This window comes from Arvicola amphibius, chromosome 13 (assembly GCF_903992535.2).
Source record: "Arvicola amphibius chromosome 13, mArvAmp1.2, whole genome shotgun sequence".
Classification (NCBI taxonomy): domain Eukaryota; kingdom Metazoa; phylum Chordata; class Mammalia; order Rodentia; family Cricetidae; genus Arvicola; species Arvicola amphibius.
The window spans coordinates 50203243-50227216 of record NC_052059.1 but is presented as its reverse complement, the minus strand read 5'-3'; the positions used below and the strand labels follow the sequence as shown (position 1 = coordinate 50227216).

The 23974-nt window shown below is 47.9% G+C and overlaps 1 protein-coding gene across 1 annotated transcript; it reads right to left on the bottom strand.

Moving 5' to 3' along the window:
* Positions 1-809: 809 nt before the first annotated feature.
* Positions 810-23427, bottom strand: C13H8orf74 (chromosome 13 C8orf74 homolog). The gene is made up of 4 exons (XM_038309599.1): positions 23380-23427; positions 20093-20285; positions 2931-3346; positions 810-1049 (listed from the first exon to the last, which is right to left on the bottom strand). The coding sequence occupies exons 1-4, from the start codon at positions 23425-23427 to the stop codon at positions 810-812; spliced, it is 897 nt and encodes a 298-aa protein (XP_038165527.1).
* Between the last annotated feature and the right edge of the window lie 547 nt (positions 23428-23974).

Here is a 23974-nt window from a genome sequence, read left to right as displayed (position 1 = left end):
CAAGGTTGACCTTGAACTTCTGGCTCTTCTGCCCCTACCTCTCAAAAGATGGGGTTGCAGGTGTGTACCACCATACCCAGTTTATATACTGTTAGGAATCAACCCCCGGGCCTCATACATGCTAGGCAAGCATGCTCTGAACAGGGTGACAGCCCCAGCTCTGCGCACCATGTGTGGTTGAATCTCTAGTGGGATCCCGCCCCTTCCAAGAAGGGAGTCCCAGAGGGTAGACAGATTCTGCCACTGCTTTGTCAGCTGAGGACCACAAGCACTACCTTTTCCTGCCCAGCTTTGCAGAACCAGACCCCTCCAGGCTGGCTTGATGGGTGCTCGGTTGGACGAACCTGGCTGGGCTGCTGGTCTACTCAGGAGGTGTGCCATCGCCCCTGTCAAACCAGTAGCAGAAAGCTTGGGTAGATGTCTGATTGAGGGCACAGTGCCCCAGGGAAAGAGCCCAGATCCAGAGCCCTGAGCGCCAGCTCTCCTTTCTTTAACTCTGTCTCTGGGAGGCTGACCTACCTGACATTGCTCCATCTCTCTCCCGACATGCTCTGTAAGACCTTACACCACTCGTACATCCAGGGAAGGAAAAACCCAGTGCGTGTTCTGCTCAGGAGACCTCTGTGGTCCCACTGAAAGAAAGGTCTGGCCTAGCCAAGCAGCTACCCTCTCCCATCATACCGTGGTTTCCAAGACAGAGACAGCATGAGAGTGGCTTTGGTTCTTTTAATCACTAGGAGCCTCTGGTCTATGCCGAGCATGTCCATGCTGCTTCTCTCACGGGTCCTTGGGCAGTAGTCACCAGCCTCCTACTTCTTAGCTTTGCCTTTCTTTCCTTTATTGGCTTTAATGGCCTTAGGAGAGTCCTCTAGGGCTGCCTGGCCAGCGGTGATACAGGGAAGTGGGGGTGGAGGAGCACTGAGGCTCAGTGTCTTCTTCTGCAGCCTCAGGTCCAGGATGTCAAAGGCTGCCTGGATCTCGTACTGCAGAAGCTCCTTCAGGCATGCTATCTGGATGTGGATGGCCTCACTGACCAGACGCTCCAGAGCCTGCAGGACACATACCCGTGAGCGTGCTTGGAGGACAGCCAAAGCCCATCCTCCCACCGACAGCTGTGGCTCCCCAAAGTGGTGGCCCTCCTCTGTGGACGTCACCGCCTACGTATACCAGCTCTCTCCCTTCCCCCGCCAAGTCCTGGGTAGCAATCTCCTTGTGTGTGTCATTTGTCCCTCACATGGTTCTGAGACCAGAGGCCAGGGCCAAGTCATGCTCCACATGGCCATAGTGAGCTCCTCCCACCTCCCGACTGTCCTTACATCGCACAGTCCTGGTAACTTCATTGGAGGGGACAGGCAGGGCTTTAGAGAATGGGGTTAACTTTGGACCAGTCCGCAACAGAAGAATATGAGTTCAACTCCCATTTGCCATCTTAGCAGGACATACAGTGACTCCCTTCACATTCCTGACCCTATAGTATCCTGGAGCTATGACAGAGAAGTTATGCATGATATCTGGGAGTGATGAGAGATAAACATTGGGATATATAGTTTGTAAAACACACTTAAAATCTAGTATGCAGTTTACTCCAGAATATTCCTTGGATGTTATTTCAATACAAAATTCATGTTCTTCCCCAGATCTTTAGAGAAGGACTGAATGCTACAAAGATGCTCATTTTCCCTGTGGTGATGGTTGTTGAATGTCTTTCTTGGGCTTACTGCCAGGGCTCTCAAGCTTTGTTGGAGAGCCCCATGGAAGATTAAAGGGGAGCTGAGAGGTATGGTGGAACAGGAGCTGGTGTTCAGCAGCCCTCTCCTGCCCTAGCCTACAGACACCACAGTATCCTAGAGCACGGTCTTTTAAAGACTGGAGACAAGCTGTCACTAAGCTTCCTGGACCCCTATTGAATGTCTGTTGTTGTTTTGTGACAGCTCATGTAGTTAAGGGTGGTCTTGAACTCTTGATCCTCCTACCATCAGCTCCTGAGTAGTAGGTGTACACCACCATGCCTGAATGCCTACTTGAGATGTTTTAATGTACTTAGCATGTCCTGTCCTGTTACTATGTATCAGGAGCCTTAACCCTGAATGAGTATCATCCAAACTGCTGGGTTATTATCTTAGCAGTTTCTCAAATATCATTTTGATCTTCGGAGGAACACTTTGTTTGGGCGACACACCAGAAGCCAAAACTAACCAAACAACAACCAGAACCCCTTTGATACAATCTTGCAACTACCTCTCCTGCTGTGTCTATGCAAGTGCTCTTCTCTCTGTCTCTTTGTCTCTCTGTCTCTGTCTCTCTCTCTGTCTCTCTCTGTCTCTCTCTCTGTCTGTCTCTCTGTCTGTCTCTCTCTCTCTCTGTCTCTCTCTCTCTCTCTCGCTCGCTCTCTCTCTCACACACACACACACACACACACACACAGTCACACACACACACACTCAGCCCTTCCAGTCTTCTCTGAGCCAGCCGCTCACACAACTTCCCTGAGCTGTCTGCACCCTGGGTCTCCATGAGGACGGCTCTGATTGCAGACAAAGGGCACTGGGACATTCCCCAGCAGCTCAAAGGTCCATGTTCCCTTTGTGACTCTCTCAGTGGAATCCATCCCCAGTTAATGACACAGAGGGAAAAACTCTGACTTCAGGGTCTGCAGGCCTCTACCAACTGTGAACTCTACTTCACAGTACCTTCATAACGTGAGGCAAATGACGTTCTTTAACCTCATTATTGTCATCACGAAAATGGGGACATGTGTTTCTACTCTGCCGGGATGCTGTTCAAGGATGTGCATGCAAAGTCTGTGGGAGATGCTAGATGCCCATGTGAGACTCTGTCCCCACTACCAGGGCAGACAGGGAAGGAGGCCTGTGTGTTAGTCTAGTCTGCTGTGTCTCAGAGATCCTGGGGCTAGCCAGGCAGAGCCTCACCTCCCTCCTCAAGGTCGGACGGGGCTGCATCTGTGCTGGAGCCTCCTCGACCCCAAAGGCCTCCTGCAGCCTGTGTGCCTGCTCCAGGCTCAGCGTCTCCTTCAGCATTAACATGTTTGTGCGCTTCTGTGCCTCCGCTGTGCTCAGTTCAGCCACCTGCTGCTCGTGACTCCACACATCCCGATCTGTGCCATCTGTCAGTGGTAGGGGCTGGGGCGGCGCACACATTTGCACGTGAGCAACTGTCAGGTTGACTTCCTGGTCCTGGCTCAGGACATACTGGTAGAGTCGATAGTGTCGGATGAAGGTGTTGTGGAAGTAGTCACAGAGGGCCAGCAGGTGGGTGACGTTGAACTGCTTCTGATAATCTCGGAGCTTGTTCCCTAGGACTGTCACAGCCTCCGTGATGGAGCAGCCTGGAAATACAGAGGCATAGGGAACAGAGTATAAATTGAACTGTGAACCTGGGTCCAACCTCAGAACCTGTATCCCGACTCTGCTTCTCCAGCCACTCATTAGCTCCCAAGAGCTCAGGGGTGCATCTCATTTCCCACTTTATCTTGGTTTCCAGGAAGCCCAGGACTGATCTTCTGCAGTAAGTTGTATTTATGGCATTTTCCCTATAGGACTGTTCCATCCTTCTGTCTTTCAACTCTGTTCTGACTTGCTTCAACTTCAGATTCCTCAGGAAGGGGAAAAGGGAGTACCAAGGGGTTTCTGCTGTTTGTGCGAAAGAAAGTGACTGAATATGTATCCAGGTAACCTTTATACTGGGGACTTGAGACAGAGTTGGACAAATAGTGTTGACCTCACATAGAGAGTGAGCTACGAGAACCGCACCAAGGATGTCACTCCTCAGAGAGGGAACATTCTCTCCTGTCCCTTCCCATGACTGAACCCTCTAGGTAATGAATCCTCAGGGCAATGGATGGAGGCAGACCTCCATCCAGGCTGCTGGAACCTGACACAGGAATTGGTACCCAAAGAGTCATGGCAGAAGGCTGTGCAGGTCCTGGGCAGCAGGTCAAGATATGACTTAAGGACATGGTCCTCCTACAGTCAGGAGAACTGGTTCTCACGGCACTACGACTAAACCCTGAACTTGCTTATAGCTCTCCTGCCCTCCTTCACAGGAGACTACTGGGCTGCATACACTTAGAATCCACGTTGGTTAGTGGCCACAAAAATCAAGTGCATGACGCCAGAGTCTGGCTTTTTCCTGAAGTCGGAGTGACTCCTCTGCATAGCTCTTCCTTATTTCCCTGCTTTAGATGAATCCTCACTTCTGCCCTCCCCAATCTCCTACAGGGGGTGACTTGGCTCTGCCAGGAGGGTGGTGCTGAAAGCCCCCCCCCCACCTTAGGTCCTCACTCACTGTGTGCTCCCAAAAGGCTCTGTTGCTCTATGTGGGAATACTGACCGTCATCTCCTCACTCTGAGGACCAGGAGATGAGACAATGTTGCCTTAGAAACAGCAGGTAGACAGGGCCCTGTTTTGCCAAAAGCCTCCTTAAAACATGCTGGGGAGATTGTCTGGTGTGTTTTTACATCTATGTGACTGTGACCAAGCCCAATAGAATCAACTGAAAGGAAGAATGTCTTGTCTTTCCATCTGTCACAGTGAGGAAGACATGGAAGGCCAGGTAGAGAGGCTCTATCTCTGGCAGTTTCTGTCTGAGGCAGATGCGAGTCATGTGATAGTGAACCAGGAAGCAGATAGTGACCAAGGCTTGGACGGGCATTGGAGTCCACCTTCAGAGGTACAAGCTTAGTACCTTAGCCCCATTGCCTAAAGAGTCCACAGGACTCACTGGAAAGTGAGTCCAAACACGAGTCTTTAGGGAACATTTCAGATTGAAACTCTTAATGTCTGGTCTCTGCTGGTGAGTGGGGAAGGGAGCTGGCTATAGGCTGAAGCCTGGCCCAGGCAGACCCCTTCATTCAGAGTAGAATAGACTCAGCGCTGAGAATTATGTCTCTGTCTCTGGGGAAGGCCCTGACTTGGAGGCCCAAGACACTCTGTCCCACCCTAGCTGGGGCATCTTTGATTTGAATGTAAAGTTGAGGACTGCATACATTTACTTCAAAGTCTTGTTGGAGGATCCTGTGAGCTAAAATACTCATCCACCTCTGCTAGAGCTACAGGGAAGCAAGGCACAGATGCTACAGGGGTGGAAGAGTTGTGCTAGCCATTTGAGAAAAGTCTTCTTCCCTCCTCCCTCTTTCTATGACTCCCTCCTCCCTCCTGTCTTCCTCCATCCCTGCATCCCCATCCTGTCTTGCTTTCCTTTCTGAGCTCCCTCCCTTCCCCTTTCACAAGGTGAATCTGTCAACTGTTGTTGAGTCTATGAGCAGCCACTGTCTGTCCTTCGAGGAGGCGCTGTGTTGGGTGCTTGTAGCACCATCACAAAAGACACATCCCTGCCCATGAAGTGTGGGTAGGAGAAGCCATCACCATGTTCTTCAACAAGGAAGAACAGAATTGGGTCAGAGGAGCACTCAGAGGGGAGCTCTCTGAGCAGAAGGGGGTTGCGCAAGTGGCTTAGTTCTGGCTAAAAGGGACAGAGCTAGGCAGGGACGGGACGGTCAGTTTAGGACGGAGAGAGAGAGCAGGGCAACTGTTGGTGGAAAAGTAGGCAGCAAGCAGATGGGAGGGACCCATGGGCTTTGGTTTCAGCACGAGACATTTTGGAGCATCTGAGTAGCAGGCTGGAGGTGAGCAGAAACGGGTTCTTGGGGTGGGAGCGGGATGGCTGTGAGAAGGAGCAACAGGCCATGATGGAGAGAATGGCGCATTTGGAGGACTGTCTGGGAGCAGGTGCAGGTCTGGTTCACCAACCAGAGGTTCTTGGCAGCACCTTGGGAACAGTGACTGTAAAAACGCCTAGTGTCCCTTGCTGCCCTATTCTTGGCAGAGCTGGGTGTCTGAGTAGGGAAGACTCCTCTACTGCAAGGACAGCTGATGAATAACAGCAGCATCCCCGGGGAACACAATGAAGGGAGAATCTGCACTCTGAGGAGCAACTTGGTCTCTCATCTGCTACCGGCCTGGGTCCAGAAGCCAGCCCAGCTCCCTCTTGCTGTGCCCTCCTGGGCTGGTATTTTCCCCATTGACTCTGCTGTGTCACCTCTGTCCATTGCCCTTGGGCTCACAGCTTGAGTTCCGCAGAGTGGGAAGGGAATGATGGAGTGGGACAGTCAGTGGTGTGTGAGTATTGTTGCCGAGGCTGTCACATATGGTGGAGGCTTGGGAAGCAAGCTGAGAATGGACCCAGAGGCAGGTGTCCCCTCAAAGGCTCTCTCCTCATGACCACTTCCACCCAATCTGTTCCTCCTAGAGGCACCACAGCCTACAAAAGAGGGCCAGGTACTAAGTACTCAAAATAAAAACCTGTAGAAGATACTACATGTTCAAATCCTAACATCATTCAGATTCCCGCCTTGCCACTCTCTTGAGCTCCTTTGACGCACACACACTTTGTCTTCTTTCTTCTTTCCCTTTAAAAATCTTATTATACTGAGCTACATAAGGCTATTTTCATGCAAGTTCATAATGCACCTTAAATAACCCCCATACTCTATGACCTTCCCCCCTCATCCCTTTCTCCATCTGCCCCCTAGTCAGTATTGTTTCCATTTTCATGTCCTCTGCACATGTATGACTTTAACTCCACAAGAACCACATGAGACAGAAACAGGATAGACTGAGGACCCAGGCAGAAACCCATGCAGCTAGAACAAAAGATTCTGAAAGGATACATTGGCGAAAAGACAACTTCTTCAGCCAACAGTGCTGACAAATCTAGGAAGCCACGTACAGAATGGGACTAGATTCCTATCTCTTGCACGTTGGTTTATCAAAACTCCCAATGAGTCAGAGAGAAGCACTTTCAATGCAACAAAAACTATCTGAGCTCTGACCAAGCTCTACCAATGGCCCTCATCCTTAACATTAAACTTTCTTCGTCTGAGTTTCTTGAGCGTCACATACATCCCGGTTAGTGGAAAGGAAAGACTAGGCCCAGTGGGAACCCCCGCCTGTGCCTCTCAGGCCTACACTTTAGAATCCTTAGGAACTTTCTGGGATGCAGATAGCTCCCTCCACACACAGTCATGCCCCATCTACATCAGAAGATGAAGACTGGTTCCCAGGGCAGGGTTGCTTTTAGCATTTCTTCCTTGTATCTGGGATCAGGACCATGGGATCCCAGCATGGGCTACCAAGCAGGACGAAGGACAACCAGCAGGAATACATGCAGAGCCTCCACCCTCTGCATTCACTTCTGGGTGACCTACCCACTGCTGGGGCCTTTTCTGCATATGCGTGGGTCTGGGCTGCTCATATTTCTAGGCATATTGGCAGATTCTGCTTTTGGAGGGGGTGGTAGTGGTTGAACGTGATGTGGAATAGGCAGTCTTGGCCTTGGGAGCAGGTGCAGGCAAAGATGAGGGCACAGGTATGCTACAATGACCTAAGCAAGAACAGAGGATGCATGGATAAGAACCTACGGTGCGTGCGGGGCCCAGGATGAGAAAGACGGGGAGTCCAGAGGGGCTGGATAGAGGATGGATGGGTGCTGAAGAAAAGGCAGGAAGGGGTTCCTGTAGCATAAAAACCTTATGTTTCTCCAAGATAACCCTTGGGGGTAGGGAAGCAAAAACAAGAAGCAAGAGGTTGAGCAGGCTTTGGACTGAGATGGCAGCCAACTAGAGGGACCACCAGGAAGACATTGTTTCTGTCCGTTAATGCTGGCCTGCAGGCCTGAGTGTGGACAGTCACGAGGGGACCCGTCAGGACTCCTCTAGGGTCCTCGCAGTGAACCTGCCAGAAGGTACTCTGTTCTGCGTGCAGCCTGACTTGGCCTGGTGGTGCACAGGGTGGGGAACCTGTCCCTCTATGTGGGCAGCCATGTCTGCTGCTTTCTCCAAGGCCATCCCATCCTCTGCATCCCCAGCAGTCACACACGACATCGGTGAGTCCCAGTCACATCCCCATCTTCCCACAATTTGTTGTATGGCTTTCTTGACAGATAAGGAAATACTAGTGCAGCCTTTGCCTGGGTCAATGGGAAGAATTTGATCAGTCAGACTGGTCAACTGGCTGAATTTGAACTCTACCAGAGATGCTGCCTGGGCTCAGCAGACCTTGTCCCTCGCTGCGGCTGCCATGAGCTGCACACTCTGCTCCCTGCGTCCCAGTGACTCAGCACGGAGGGATTAAGCAGAAGTCTCTAATAGAGGCAGGCAGAGCTGGGCCTGCACACTGCTCTTCAATAACAGGGAGTGGCCTTCATTTGCATTGGCCACTGGGAACTTCCTGAAGTCTGTCCCCAAACCCCTGGAGGCCCACACCTGTGAGGAGGAGCAGCGTGGAGGAGGAGAGGAATGATGGAAGAGGGGTGTGGGGGAGGATCTGCCGATGGCAACACAAGATGCTTGCTTGCTCCAGCACTGGGCAAAAAAGACCTGGAAGGGGGTGCTGGCATCTCCATAGCAGCGCAGGAGATGAGCCTGATCTGAGGGTGCAGAGGACATGGAAACCGTGAGGAGGGGCTGATCTCTCCATGGGCACCGGGTGACCTAGGTGTCTCCGACAAGATGGTCTGGTTGCCTTGTTTTGGATCCAAGGCAGAGGAGTCAAGCCAGGACACAACCTGACAATGTGACTTTCTTAGTGCCTGAGCAAGAAGCCAGGCCTGCGATCTCCATCAAGCTCCCTTCTGTGTTCCCCAGCATCCGGGAACCTCTGTAGTGACTACCAAGACGGCGTTCACCTCAGGATTGGAGGATCCAAAAGTATTGTGCCACATGCCCCTGTGCCCCTTGGGTTCCCAAACCCCTCTCAGCTCAGGGAGGCTCATCCTTATTTATCCACAGGGCACACTGAGTCTCAGAGAGAGGCTGAGAGATTTGCTCAGGGATGCAGAGCGGATGAATGGCAGAGTCCGAATACAGCACTGGCCTCTTGCAGATTCAGCACCAGTCTCTTGTCTCCAAGTGGCTTCAAGATCTCTTTGTAAACCCTTAGACATGGATGAAAAAGGACTTCAACGCTCTCAGATTTCTAAAGGCTATTCTGCATTAGGTACTATATCAAAGATGCATGGTCTGAGCCAAGGACCTTGAAAATAAACCCATGCAAGGATACCGAGCAGCCCAAATATGCTAATGAGCTCAGTCCTACCATCAACAAGGTGGAGCAAATGCAATGCTTTTCAAATCTCTTAGGTGGTAGATCATCTCTCTAGACCAAAGGTTCTTGTTATAAAGGTGGATAACTGAGGTCCAGAAAAAGACTAGAACCTGTCCCAGCCAAGGGACGAGGGCCTGGTCCTGGAGTTTGTTTCAACTCCTAACCTGGGGAAGGGAGATATTTCTATTTCTTTTCCCTTGGCCCTGTGGCTTCTTGTGGTCAGAAGTGTCTCTGAACATAGCTGGCCACAGTTCCTGAGGAAAGGAAGGTCTAGGCTGGGGCAGGAGACACCTTTCTTCTGTTGCCCTGAGTGTGTGTGCTATGTCTGCCCTGCTGACCAATAGCCAGGGACACACAACACTTTGAGATGACAGCTGTGAGATTTTCCCACCTTTGCCTGGCACTGTTTCCATGTCCCCTGTCTATCTCTGGGTCTCTGGGTCTCTGGGATGCTGGCTCCCTTTCTCTTTAGAGCAAGATGTCCCCACAGGAAGTCCCCCTTCTGCAGAGGCCAGTGGCACTGCAGGCACAGGAGAGTGGGGGTGTCTGATTCCAAAACCCCTGGAGAAGGACCACCAAGATCTTTCCAGACTGCCAGGCTGAGACTTCCCCTCTGCCCTGGGCTTCCAGATTGGAGTGACAGCCTTTCACTGATCCCCGCCTCCTTGGCTGGCAGTCCCTGTGAGTTCCCTACTGAGCCCAGTCTTTGACACTGGGAGCTGAGCTCAGAGTTTGGCTTCTCCACAGAGGAGCTCAGTGAATCCGTGAGAGCCCAGGCTGAGGACTCACGGAGATGTCGTTCACACCTGGTCACAGCATGTCCTTGCTTGTACAGGTGACTCCTTCTAGAAATCAGTGCTTTCATCTGGAAAATGGAGCCAATAAAAATTTTGCCTCGTCAGGTCTGAAGACAGTGACTATCTAGGGCTTCCCATAGCAATAAACAATGTGTTTTTGTGTGTTCACCCTCTCCTTTCTCCTTAGATCTCCTTAGATCTTAAGCACCTCCCTGGGGATAATATGGAATCTATCTGGCTCTCTAGGGGTGGGGTACCACTTTAGGGCCCTGAGTACTGGATGGTGACCGTCATCCTGTTTCTTGATAGTCACTTAGTGTCTGATGTATGATGTGGGACATGGGTACCCGAGGATTCTAACATGTGTTGTTGGATGAGCTAGGGGTAGATCAGGTGATCTCCTGGGTCCCTTTTCACTCTAAGAAGATGTGAGGATTACCATGGAGCTGACAGTCCTCAGAGTCATATTGGGCTACAGTGGGTGCTGGGAGCCATGCTCAGCAGTGTACCACAGTTTAGGGAGCCGTGACTCTGCAACCCCATCATTTTAACTGTCCCCCTGCCTGAGATGGAAGCAACCAAATAATCCTCCAATGTCAGAGACCTGACTCTGTACCCAGCCTGCCAACCAGCTACTTTATACTACACCTTTTCCTGGGATGCTAGGGACTCAACTGGCTGAGGAAGGACAGGAATAAGATGGCAGTCACAGTCAAGAGATGGAGGACTGACATTCGTTCATAGGTGGCATCGACAGCTGGCAGACCCAGGTTACTCTCTTAGTCTGGGCTGAGACACGAACCCCACTGGAGCCCTCCTGCTCGTGGCTGGGATCAGTCCCCAGGCTCAGGCTCAAGGTGACCCAGTTAGGACGGCACTTCCGGGCAGCTTACCTGGCCCTCCGAGGTGCTTCTTCCTGCATGCCAGCTTCCTATCCCACTTGAGGTAGGGGCCTCTCTCAGCTACCTCTCTACCTCTCAGGCCTGCCTACACCCCAGGTGTAGACCTGAGTCCCTGATCAAAATGCAAAGTCACCAAGCGGGGTGTGGATTCTGAGTCAGACAGAGTCCTGGTTTCAAATCCTGAACTCACTTACCCTAGGAGCATGCTTAGGAATCTCACCTTTGAAACACTATGTTCATACCAGACCATAGGGGAGATTATTGATGCCACAGGGAAGGCTAGACTTCTCCTAGCCACCTTTGGCAGGATAGACAGTCTGGCCAGGGAAGGAGAACGCATCTGTGGCAGGCTTGTTGACATAGTTAGCTGTGACCTCACTCTGCATACTGGTTGAGTTGTACCCCACCCTCACCCACCCTGAACTGTTCGTTTTCTTTTAATATGGACTCTTGTGGTATAGTACAGGATGGCTTCTGTCTCAGTCTCCCAAGTTCTGAGAAGATAGACATATGTCACCACACCTGGCTTCTTCAAATTTATGCACTGGACACCTAACCACCTCCAGAGACCTTAGAATGTTTTTTTTTTGGGGGGGGGAGCAATAAGGCCTTTAAAATAGTTGGGGGTTTAAATGAAGTCGTGTAGTCTTAGTGGGGCCTTAAGTGAGATGTAGTGGGCATGGACAGAAGGGGACCACGTGAGGACATGGGGGGAGGGTGGTGGCAGCTAGAGACCAACGAGAGCAGTCTTAGGAACAAGCAAGCCTGCCAACAACTCTTCCTGGACTTGCAGCCTCCAGAACGGTAAGGAAGCAGGTGTGTGTATGTGGCCGACTCTTGGTACCTATGGCACTTTGAAGGGTGGCCCGAGACATCATATTCACCCAGGGGAAACTCTAAAGTGAGAGTTGCCAGTTTGTCCCAAAAAACATTCTGTATCTCCACCAACAGCCTTGGAGGAAACTTTGGCAAAGAACCTTGCTCTAACGTCTCCATCCTGGCTTGGTCTGAGGGTACCCCTGCTCAGTCTGTCACCTGCTCTCTGCTTTGCTGGACTGGGGTGCTGCAGGGGGTGGTGGTGAGGGTACAGAACTCCTCCATGGCCATGAGTACCCTGGGTGGCAGAGCCATGCCGGGTAGCCTGGTGACTCATTGCTTACTCCAGGTCTGGGCTGCTGGGGACAGGCATGTGGCTGCCTTCCCACCCTGTGGTGGCCCAGTGACATTTCCTGGAGAATCGGGAGTGGCATGGGTGGAACTACGGATGCCAGGATCATGACACCCTCTGCTCTGCTTCTATTAGCTGCTCCTCCAGGATGCCTTCCTGCTTGGCACCAGGATTTTGTGGCCAGGCAATCGGGCAGGGGTGTCTTCCAACTTCATGTGTCCACATTGTCATGGTGACAAGATGTGGAAGTAGGGAGCTGACTGGGAAGAGTCCTCCAGGCAAGTAGAGGGCAGGGGCTGCAGAGTGAAACAAAGGTAGCTCAGGCTGCCTCAACCCCCTTCATCCCTTCCTTCCTGCCATGGCTTCCTGAGCAGCCGTATGCTAGGTTCCCTCTTTTCTCCCGAGTTCCCTATGGCTTGGGTACAGGACATAAAGCCTGCCCTTTCCTGCCATTCTCTCCCAACCAGGATGTGGGAGACTGGAAGAACCCTGCCCCTTGACCCTATGGCTGGTGATCTCACCCTAGGCCAGCTGGATGTGAGTTTCCCAGCCTTCCCGGAGGCTGACCCAAGAAGGTGCCAAGTACAGAGCCTGGAATTGAGGCCAGAAGATCCTGGGAGCCCCTTTTCCAGGACGAAATCAGCTTATGCTTTTGAATAAAGGGCTGCCATTTCCCTCCCAGTGCTGGGTTCGATTGGGCAAGGAGATAAGCTGAGCTGGCAGCCATCCTGGCAAGGCTCTGAATCACTGTTGTGCAAACACAACCCCTCCTTAAACACTGCCTGCCAATGTCCTCATCTGTCGTGCAAACAAAATACAACCGTCCTTAGCCTAGGTTAGCCACAACAAAGCACCCCAGGGAAGCCACCTGCCAAGAAGAGTGGCAGCCAACGTGGATATCAGCCGGAACAGAAACTCTGATGGTGTTGGCCTGTGGCCCCCACCAACTGCGTCCTGTGCCAGTGACTGTCATAGGTGTGATGTACCTAGGAGGGGTTGGGGCAGGATGCAGGGTAGGAGTGCCCTCATCAGGACAGTGCACAGCTCTGTCACTCATGCAGATAGGTGCTTGTGTGCGTGTGTGCCAGGAGAGGTCATGGCCTACAGCAGCTGGATTAGAAGGCACTCCCAGATTTCCTGGGCTTCTTTTCTGCTGACCCATAACCTGAGCCCATCTGCAGATGAAGGGAAGATACACAATGCCTTGTCCTGGCGCCTTATTCTGGACCATTATCTTTTCACTTAGCCCAGTGCATTTGACAGAACCTCCAGCAGTGTGACTGGCCAAGGGGGTGCAGAGACAAAGCCAGAGTTTGCAAACACACCCTCTGTCTACATTGGTGTTCCCTCTGCTGGTGAGACTCCAGGAGCTCCTAATAAATGAAGGCGGGTTGGCGTGAAGAAGCTAATGCGTTAACCAACTGCTTCAAGAGTAAGTATGTGGAAGAGAAAAAAATGTTTATGCAAGGGCACTGCTATTGGACTGCCAGTTCCACCTGATCCAAATCGTAGGGTGCATAGGGCGATTTCTGTGCCCAAGAAACAACATCAAACCATGGCACTGGAGGGAGGATAATAGAGTGGAGAACATTTGTCTGGTTTATCTCAAGACATAAAAAAATTTCAAAAATATTAGCATTGACAAGCTCCACCGGGAGCAGAAGCCAGGAGCAAATTCAGTCCCTGGAGCCAAAACAGTCCCAGGACACTGGGGGATCAGGATTGAGACAGCAACCAGATTCAGAGTCAGTGATCTCCACCGGAACAAGTACAGGGGAGTAACCGCTGAGCAAGTGAGCCAAAGCCAGAGACCAGTGAGGGTCTGGATGTGAATCTGGGACCTTCAAGGGAGTAGATCTAAGCCAGAACCCCGGTGGGTCTGGGCATGAGTATAGGACCTTACAGGAATTAGGCCTGAGCCAGGACCTCTGCCAGTCTGGGCGTGAGAGAACCTGGGACCTCTGAGGGAATAGGCAGGAACCAGAGATCTCAGTGGGGCCATGCGTGAGTCTGGGACCTCAGAGGGAGTAGGTTTGAGCCAGGACCTCTGTGGGTCTGGGCATTGGTCTGGGACATCAAAGGGAATAAGCAGAAACCTGAAACCTCTGCAGGTCTGAGCATGAGTATGGGACCTCTGAGGGAGTAAGCAGGTCCTCTGTGGGTCCAAGCACACTGGAGCCTGGGACATCCAAAGCAGTAGACCAGAGCTAGAAACCTTTCCAGGTCCAACTCCAAGCCAGGGACTTCTGCAGGAGGGGATCCAAACCAGGATTTACAGAAACAGGGCAAAGCAGGCAACCTAGGCCAAAGTAGGCCTGAGACAGCAAACTCCAAGGGAGCAGAGCAAAGCACAGGAGCACTGAGCTGTCTCCAGGAACACAGAGTAACCAATTGGGTAACTAGAACTGTGACACTGACTGTACCATGAGGAACAACCATCTGAGCTTTGGATTCACTGGCATCTAGAAGATTTTTCAACAGAATCTCAGACAGCCCCAACCACACCTAGATGAGTAGTAAAGGTAAGAACACATGCAACACCACAAAGAGCAACATAACACCAGTAAAACCTAAAGACCCTACAACAGCAAGACCTGAACAACCAAATATAGATGAAGCAGAAGAAAATGACCTAAAAATACTTCAAGAGAATGTTTGAAACAAAGAGGAAATGAGAAATTCCCTTAAAAAAAAAAAGAGGAAAAGACAAGCAAAAAATTAGAAGACATCAGCAAATCACTTAAAGAAAACCAAGGGGAAAAAAATCAAACATATGAAAGAAACTATTCAGGACTTGAAAACTGAAATAGAGACAATAAAGACACCACAAGCTGAGGGAATTATAGAAATTCTGAGAAATCATGAGAAAATGATCAGGAACCACAAACGCAAGCATGAACAGCAGAATAAGCAGAATACAAGAGATGGAAGAGAAAAATCTCAAGCGCTGAAGATACAATAGAGGAAATAGACTCATCAGTTAAAGAAAACATTAAATCAAGCAAAATCTTAACACAAAATATCCAGGAAATATGGGACACCACGAAAAGGCCAAATCTAAGAATAATAGGTATAGAAGAAGGAGAAGTTCAACTCAAAAGCACAGAAAATATATTTAACAAAATTATAGAAGAAAACTTTCCCAACCTAAAGAAAGATATGCCTATGAAGATACAAGAAGCTTACAGAACACCAAATAGACTGGACCCAAATAAAAAGTGCTCTTGTGACATAATAATCAAAACACTAAACATACAGAGTAAAGAAAGAATATTAAGAGCTGCAAAAGAAAATGTCCAAGTAACATATAAAGGTAGACCTATCAGAATTACACCTGACTTCTCATTGGAGACAATGAAACCCAGAATGTCGTGGTCAAGTGTTATGCAGACATTTAGAGACCACAGATGACAGCCCAGACTACTATCCCCAGCAAAACTGTCAATCACCATAGAAGGATAAAACAAGATATTCCATGACAAATCTAGATTTCACCAGTATCTAGCCACAAACCCAGCCCTCCATGAAATACTTGAAGGAAAACTCCAACCCAAGAAGTTGGCTACACCAACAAAAACACAGACAATGGATGGTTTCATAGCAGCAAATCCCAAAGAAGGGAAAAATGCACAAATTAACACCACCAACAATGAAAACTAAATTAACAGGAGATAGCAATCACTGGTCATTAGTATTCCTTAATGTAAATGGACTCAACTCACCTATAAAAAGGCACAGGCTAACAGATTGGATATGAAAACAGAATCCATCCTTCTTCTGCACACAAGAATCACATCTTAACCTCAAAGGCAGACATTGTCTCAGAGTAAAGGGTTAGGAAAAAATATACCAATCAAATGGACCTAAGAAACAAGCGGGTATAGCTATCCTAATATCAACCAGAATAGACTTCAAACTAAAATCAGTCAAAAGAGACAAAGAAGGTCATTTCATATTAGTCACAGGAAAAATCCATCAAGAGGAAATTTCAGTACTGAACATCTATGCCCCAAATACAAGGGCACCCTCATATATAAAAGAAACACTTCTAAAACTTAAATAATACATTAAACCCCACACACTAATAGTGGGAGACTTCAACACTCCCCTCTCACCACTGGAAAGGCCAATCAGACAAAAAATGAACAAAGAAATAAGAGAACTAACAGATGTTATGACTCAAATGGACTTAACAGACATCTACAGAATATTCCATCCAAACAGAAAAGAATATACCTTCTTCTTAGCACCTCATGGACCCTTCTCAAAAATTGACCACATACTCAGTAACAAAACAAACCTCAACAAATAAAAAGAATTGGAATAACCCAATGTACCTTATCAGATCACCATGCTTTAAAATTAGAAGTCAACAGCAATACTAATTCCAGAAAACCCACAAACACATGGAAATTAAACAATGCTCACCTGAATCATTGATGGGTCAAGGAAGAAATAAAGGGAGAAATTAAAGACTTTCTAAAATTCAATGAAAATGACCACAACATACCCAAATTTATGGGATGCAATGAAAGAGGCAAGTGTTAAGAGGCAAGTTCATAGCACTAAACGCCTACATAAAGAAGCTGGAAAAATCCTACTAGTGAGTTAACAGAACATTTGAAAACTTTAGAACAAAAAGAAGCAAACTCACTTAAGAGAATATATGGCAGAAAATAATCAAATTGAGAGTGGATATCAACAAATAGAAACAAAGAAACCAATACAAAGAATCAATGAGACAAAGAGTTGGTTCTTTGAGAAAATAGACAAAACAAACAAACCTTTATCCAAACTAACCAAAAGGCAGAGAGAGAATATCCAAATTAACAAAATCAGAAATGAAAAGGGGGACATAATAACAGACATGGAGGAAATACAGAGAATCATCAGGTTATATTTCAAAACCCTGTACTCCACAAAATTGGAAAACCTAAAGGAAATGGACAACTTTCTGAATAAATATTACTTACCAAAATTAAATCAAGACCAGACAAGCAATTAAACAGACCTATAACTGCTGAAGAAATAGAAACAGTCATCAAAAGTCTCCCAACGAAAAAAAGACTAGGACCAGATGGTTTCAGCTCAGAATTCTACAAGACTTTCAAGGAAGAACTAATACCAATACTCCTCAAATTATTCCACACAATAGAAACAGAAAGAACATTGCCAAACTCTTTTTATGAGGCTACAATTACCCTGACACCCAAACCACAGAAAGACATTACTAAGAAAGAGGATTACAGACCAATCTCACACATGAACATTGATGCAAAAATACTAAATAAAATACTGGCAAATTGAATCCAAGAACACATCAGAATGACCATCCACCATGATCCCAGAGATGCAGTGATGGTTCAACATACAAAAATCTGTCAACGTAATCCATCATATAAACAAGCTGAAAAATAAAAATCACATGATCATCTCATTAGATGCCGAAAAAGCTTTTGACAAAATACAATATCCCTTCATGATAAAGCTTTTGGAGAGAGCAGGGATATATGGAACATACCTAAACATAATAAAGGCAATATACAGCAAGCCAACAGCCAACATCAAACTAAATGGAGAGAAACTCCTAGCAATTCCACTGAAATCAGGAACAAGACAAGGTTGTCCACTCTCTCCATATCTATTCAATATAGTTCTTGAGGTCCTAGCTAGAACAATAAGACACCAAAGGGAGATCAAGGGGATACAAATTGGAAAAGAAGAAGTCAAACTCTCACTGTTTGCTGATGATATGATAGTTTACATAAGTAATCCCAAAAATTCTACCAAGGAACTTCTACAACTCATAAACACTTTCAGTAATGTAGCAGGATACAAGATTAACTAAAAAAAAAATCAGTAGCTCTCCTGTACACAAAAAATAAAAGGGCTGGGGAAGAAATCAGAGAAACAACATCCTTCACAATAGCCACAAATAGCATAAAATATCTCAGAGTAACTCTAACCAAACAAGTGGAAGACTTGTATGACAAGAACTTTAAATCTTTGAGGAAAGAAATTGAAGAAGACACCAGAAAGTGGAAAGATCTCTCATGCTCTTGGGTAGGCAAAATTAACATAGTAAAAATGCAATCTACAGATTCAACGCAATGGCCATCAAAATCCCAGCAAAATTCTTCATAGACCTCGAAAGAACAGTCAACTTCATTTGGAAAAGTAAAAAACTTAGGATAGCCAAAACATTCCTGTACCATGTAAAGAACTTCTGGAGGCATCACAATCCCTGACTTTAAACTCTACTACAGAGCTACAGTACTGAAAACAGCCTGGTATTGACATAAAAACAGACAGGAGGACAAATGGAACTGAATAGAAGACCTGGATATCAATCCACACATCTTTGAACACCTGATTTTTGACAAAGAAGCAAAAAATATCAAATGGAAAAAAGAAAACATATTTAACAAGTGGTTCTGGCATAACTGGATATCAACATGTAGAAGAATGAAAATAGACCCATATCTATCACCATGCACAAAACTCAAGTCCAAATGGATCAAAGACCTCAACATAAAGCCAGCCACACTGAACCTTATAGAAGAGAAAGTGGGGAGTACACTTGAATGCATTGGCACAGGAGACCACTTCCTAAATAGAACCCCAGCAGCACAGACACTGAGAGAAACAATTAATAAATGGGACCTCCTGAAACTGAAAAGCTTCTGTAAAGAAAAGGACATGGTCAACAAGACAAAATGACAGCCTACAGAATGGGAAAAGATCTTCACTAACCCCACATCAGACAGAGGTCTGATCTCCAAAATATACAAAGAACTCAAGAAATTGGTCACCAAAAGAACAAATTATCCAATAAAAAATGGAGTACAGACCTAAACAGAGAACTCTCAACAGAGGAATCTAAAATGGCTGAAAGACACTTAAGGAAATGCTCAACATCCTTAGCCATCAGAGAAACGCAAATTAAAACAACTCTGAGATTCCATCTTACTCCTGTAAGAATAGCCACGATCAAAAACACTGATGACAACTTATTCTGGAGAGGATGTGGGAAAAGGGTAACACTTCTGCATTGCTGGTGGGAATGCAAGCTGGTACAACCCCTTTGGATGTCAGTGTGGCAATTTCTCAGAAAATTAGGAACAACCTTCCTCAAGACCCAGTAATAATACCACTTTGTGCATACATCCAAAGGATGCTCAATCGTGCCACAAGGACATGTGCTCAACTAAGTTCATAGCAGCTTTGCTTTTCATAATCAGAACCTGAAAACAACCTAAATGCCCCTCGACCAAAGAATGGATAAGGAAAATGTGGTACATTTACACAATGGAGTACTACACAGCAGAAAAAAATAACGACATCTTGAATTTTGCAGGAAAATGGATGGAGCTAGAAAACATTATTTTGAGTGAGGTAACCCAGACACAGAAAGACAATTATCATATGTACTTACCCATAGGTGGTTTTTAAATATAAAGCAAAAAAAAAAAACCCAGCCTACAACCCTCAATCCCCATGAACTTAGACAACAATGAGGACACTAAGAGAGACTTGCATAGATCTAATCTAACTGGGAAGAATAAAAAGACAAGATCTCCTGAGTAAATTGGGAGCATGGGGACCTTGGGGAAGGGTTGAAGGGAAGATGGGAGAGGCAGGGAGGGGAGCAGAGAAAAATGTAGAGCTCAATAAAAATCAATAAAAAATATTAGCATCTATAGGAGGAAAGAACAGCTACCCACTCAGATACACTGATGTGATTCACATGGAGGAATGATGGTGGGAAATACAGCTTTGTGCTTGTAATTAAGCCATAATGCTTCCATCATGGCTCTGCAGTGACCAGTCCACAGCAGAAGGGACACCTCCCGAGGAACATAACCCATTGTGGGGACAACCTTCCGTCCCACGGTGCAAGGGGGAGTCCATGAAAGACTCTAAGGAGGCGACTGACACACTTAGTTCATGGGCACAGTGTGAAGCGGTGCAGGATTTGCAGCCAAAAAGATCAGGGATGGGGACCAGGGCCCGGGGCTGTGCTGCTTCTGAGCACAGTGCCTCTCAAGAGGTCACTGGCTCCTGGGAGCTCCCGTGTGCCTGCCCTTGGTGTCACTCTTTACCTTTGGTCTCCTTGAGCAGCTCTTCTGTGAACTTGACCACCTGAACCACCTCGACCCATGGGAAGCCTTTGCCCACAGCAAAGATGACGCTGTCGTAGAGGGTGTCCAGCAGGATGCTCCGGCGGGCATCCCTCAGCTCATCAAACTCCTCCCAGTTCAGGAGCCTCCGCAAGTGCTCTCGCCCCTGGGGTTTCTGCAGGGGGTGTTACGGGGAAAGGAGACAATGTCATTACTGGGCATGACACTGTTGTGGGGCCCCAGGAAAATCCTGAGAACTACCAGGAATGTGGGGACCCCAAGGAGGAATCAGCCTTGGTTTCTAGACAACTGTTCCTTCCCCTTCCTGGAAACTTGTTCTTTTGGGTCTGCTCTAGTGTGTCAGTACACATGTGTGGGTGTGCCCCTGTGTGTGTTGGTACACATGTGTAGATGTGCTCCCATGTGTGTCAGTACATGTGAAGGTGTGCTCCCATTTGTGTAGGTACACATGTGTGGGTGTGTTCCCATGTAGTAGGTACATGTGTGGGTGTGCTCCCATTTGTGTTTGTGCACATGTGTGAGTGGTCTCCTACATGTTGGTACACATGTGTAGGTGTGCTCTTGTGTGTGTCTGGGTATGCTCCTGTGTGTGTGTGTGTACATGTGTATGGGTGTGCTCCCATGTGTATAGGTACATATGTGTGACGTGGCCCTATGTGTATCAGTACAAATGTGTGGGTGTGCTCCCATGTGTGTAGGTATACTTCCAAGTATGTGGGTATACATGTATAGATGTGCTCCCATATGTGTATAGGCACACATGTGTGAATGTGCTCTTGTGTGTGTCAGTACACATGTGTGGATGTGCTCCTGTGTGTATAGGTACATACGTGTGGGTGTGCTCTCATGTGTTGTGGAATATTATTCTAACTAGACAAAGATGTGTTACATTTGTTTATGCTAAGAATATTACTTTATCTGTGTAAAAGCTATTACATTTGTTTTTGTTTTGTTTTTTGTTTGTTTTTTTGGTTTAGTTTTTTGAGACAGAGTTTCTCAGTTTAACTTTGGCTATCCTGGAACTCACTCTGTAGACCAGGCTGGCCTTGAACTCACAGAGATCCGCCTGTCTCTGCCTCCCGAGCGCTGGGATTAAAGGTGTGCACCACCACTGCTAGCACGTGAAACGCGTTTAGGCTACATTTGTTTAACAGTGCAAGGGTGTGTGTTTAATTATGTAAAAATGTGTTGCATCTGTTTCACTTTGCCTGCCTACAGCATCTGGATTGGTCGCATAAAAAGCTGAACAGCCAATAGCTAGGCAGGGAAAGAGAAGGTGGGGTTAGCGTCAGAGTGAAAAAATAGGAGGTGAACTCTAGGCTCAAAAAGAAGAACAAGAGACCAAGGAAGATGCCTGGGGCCAGAAGCCACACAGCTGCCAGCCAGTCAGACAGACATAGAGACAAGAGAGAAAGAAAAAATAAAAGCCCTGATGCAAAAGGTAGATAAAGAGAAACAGATTAATTTAAGTTAAAAAGAACTAGCCAGAAATGAGTTTAAGCTAGGCTGAGCATTTATAACCAACAAGAAACCTCCCTGTAGTGATTTGGGAGCTGGTTGGTGGCCCAAAAGTAAAAGCCTGGAGTTAGTGGTGGTGGCTCACGCCTTTAATCCCAGTACTCAGGAGGTAGGCGGATCTTTGTGAGCTGGAGACCAGCCTGGTCTACAGAGCGAGTTCCAGGACAGCCAAGACTACATAGAGAAACCCTGTCTTAACAAAAAAACAAAACAAAAAAACCAAAAAAAACTCAGAAAGAGAGAGAGAGAGAGAGAGAGAGAGAGAGAGAGAGAGAGAGAGAGAGAGAGAGAGAGAGAGAGAGAGAGAGAGAGGAAAAATCTGATCTGGTACACCATGTGTGGGGGTACACATGTGTGGGTGTGCTCCCATGTCAGTGTCCTCTGTGTGTTGGTACACAGGTGTGAGTGTGTATGTGGGAGGCAGAGGGCAGCCTCAGGAGTCAGTCATCACTCATAGTCCCCGTGTTTTTGAGACAGGGTCTCTCACTGACCTGGAACTGGCCAAGTGGTCTGGGCTTGCGGCCTGTCTCTGCTTCCCTATCATCGGCATTATAAAGCTTTGGTACCACTCGTCTATGAAGTATTTTCTAGGGATCAGACACAGTCAGGTCCTTTGAGCTCATGTGGAGAGTCCTTGACCAGTTGAACTGACTTCCCAACCCCACTTACTCTTACTAGCACTCCTTTGAGAGTTCTGATACTAGCCCGTGCAGGCCCAGGTTTGGGCACCTCCAACAAGCCTCGTTTTAAATTATAGTTCCCATTTTCTGTCCCCTAAAACAAGTTAATTTCTCTTTGAGACTTCAGCTAGCTAACCGGACACATTCATACTAGAGTGTAAATGGCTGGCAGAGAGGAGGTTTAGTGAGGTGATGTTTAGCTGGATGGGTGTCCAGGCTCTACTGCAGACTGAGAAGACTGACAGAGTAAACTCCCGCAGTGGTATTTCTATAGCCTTTCTAGAACGGGTGTATAGGAGGAGAAGCAAGAGTCACTTCAAGGCCCGGCAGTGGTGGTGCATGCTCTTAATTCCAGCTCTTGGGAAGTAGAGACAGGCAGATCTCTGTGAGCTCAAGGCCAGCCTGGTCTACAGAAGCAAGTTCCAGGACAGACTCCAAAGCTACACGGAGAAACCCTGTCTCAGAGGAAAATAAAACCCACTTCCATAACAATAAGAAATGAGAAGATATAGAGACCTGCCGTACACAGGAGTCTGCTCTGCAGGATGAGGAGGCTCCAGCTAGGGGAACTCCAAGCAGATCAATGGCAGACCTCATGGCCTAGAGCCCTGTTCTTAACCCCTGGCAGTTTCTGTTACCACATATCTCTATATGATGCAGTCCTTCCCTGCAGCTCCCATCAGTCAGAATCCCTTTGCCCTCCCTCACATGTGGGTTACAGCTTTAGAGGGCTGTTGGGGCCCTCGGCACCAGCTGGCAGGCACTGTCTTCTCCTCCCCCATCTCTGATGGACTGGTTCATAGCCTAGACTTTCCTTTAAGCCCCCAAATAGGCTATGACTCGAGAATTCCATCCTCAGGCATTCATTGCACCAGACTCAGGGCTGGTGACTCTAGAATTCCAGCCTCAAGCATCCATTGTGCCCTGGGAGGTGGTGTGTGGAGATGTTAGAAGTGCCACCCAAGAAGACAGCGTCTATGATCCTTGCTGGGACACCTCCCCCTCCCCACTACATCCACTGGAGCAAAGGACTCTAACCCACATCTTCACCTGAAACTGGAAGACTTCCTTCACTCCCTGGGGTGTTAGGAGTGCCATGGCCCTGGCTTCCCCCAGTTGCTAGGAGACCTCACTGGAACTGACTCAGTTCCCAGAATCCTGGCTAGGAAGCCTGGCTTTGTTATGTCATGGGTCCCAGACTCCTAATGCTTTCATACTGGTCCTTCAGCGGTCCTGTGCCATAGGTCATCCTCCTGCATCTGTGCAAAGACCTTAACCCCCTTTCCCTTTCATCAGTCTCACTTTTCCATCTGTTCTCCATCATGGACATACACGTGCATGTGTGTACACACGTGCACACGCGCGCACACACACACACACATGCACATTCCACTTCCCTAATCCTACACATCCTGCTAATTGCAGCCTGTGTCTCCCTGTCCTCCTATAGGTCAGGTTTGCTCTTCATACTGACCTTCACGTCCTTACTTCAGCCCTTCAGGATCAAACCCAACCTTCCCCCCCAACCCCACCACCGCCCAGCGACTTCCATAATTCTGTGTTTTCAATATTATGACTTTGCTTTGACGAAACAGAAGCAGCTAGGCAGGGGTGCCCCAAGTGCTGTGCCCAAGCACCACAGCCT

Bases quoted from the DNA above. Each gene is read 5' to 3' on its own strand.
- C13H8orf74 (XM_038309599.1), bottom strand. From the start codon at position 23,427: ATGGCACTCCTAACACCCCAGGGAGTGAAGGAAGTCTTCCAGTTTCAG. The intron at 3,347-20,092 runs GTAAAGAGTGAC...CTGTATTTCCAG, and splicing joins GCTGCTCAAGGAGACCAAAG to GCTGCTCCATCACGGAGGCT. The intron at 1,050-2,930 runs GTGAGGCTCTGC...TGTGTCCTGCAG, and splicing joins GTCCGACCTTGAGGAGGGAG to GCTCTGGAGCGTCTGGTCAG.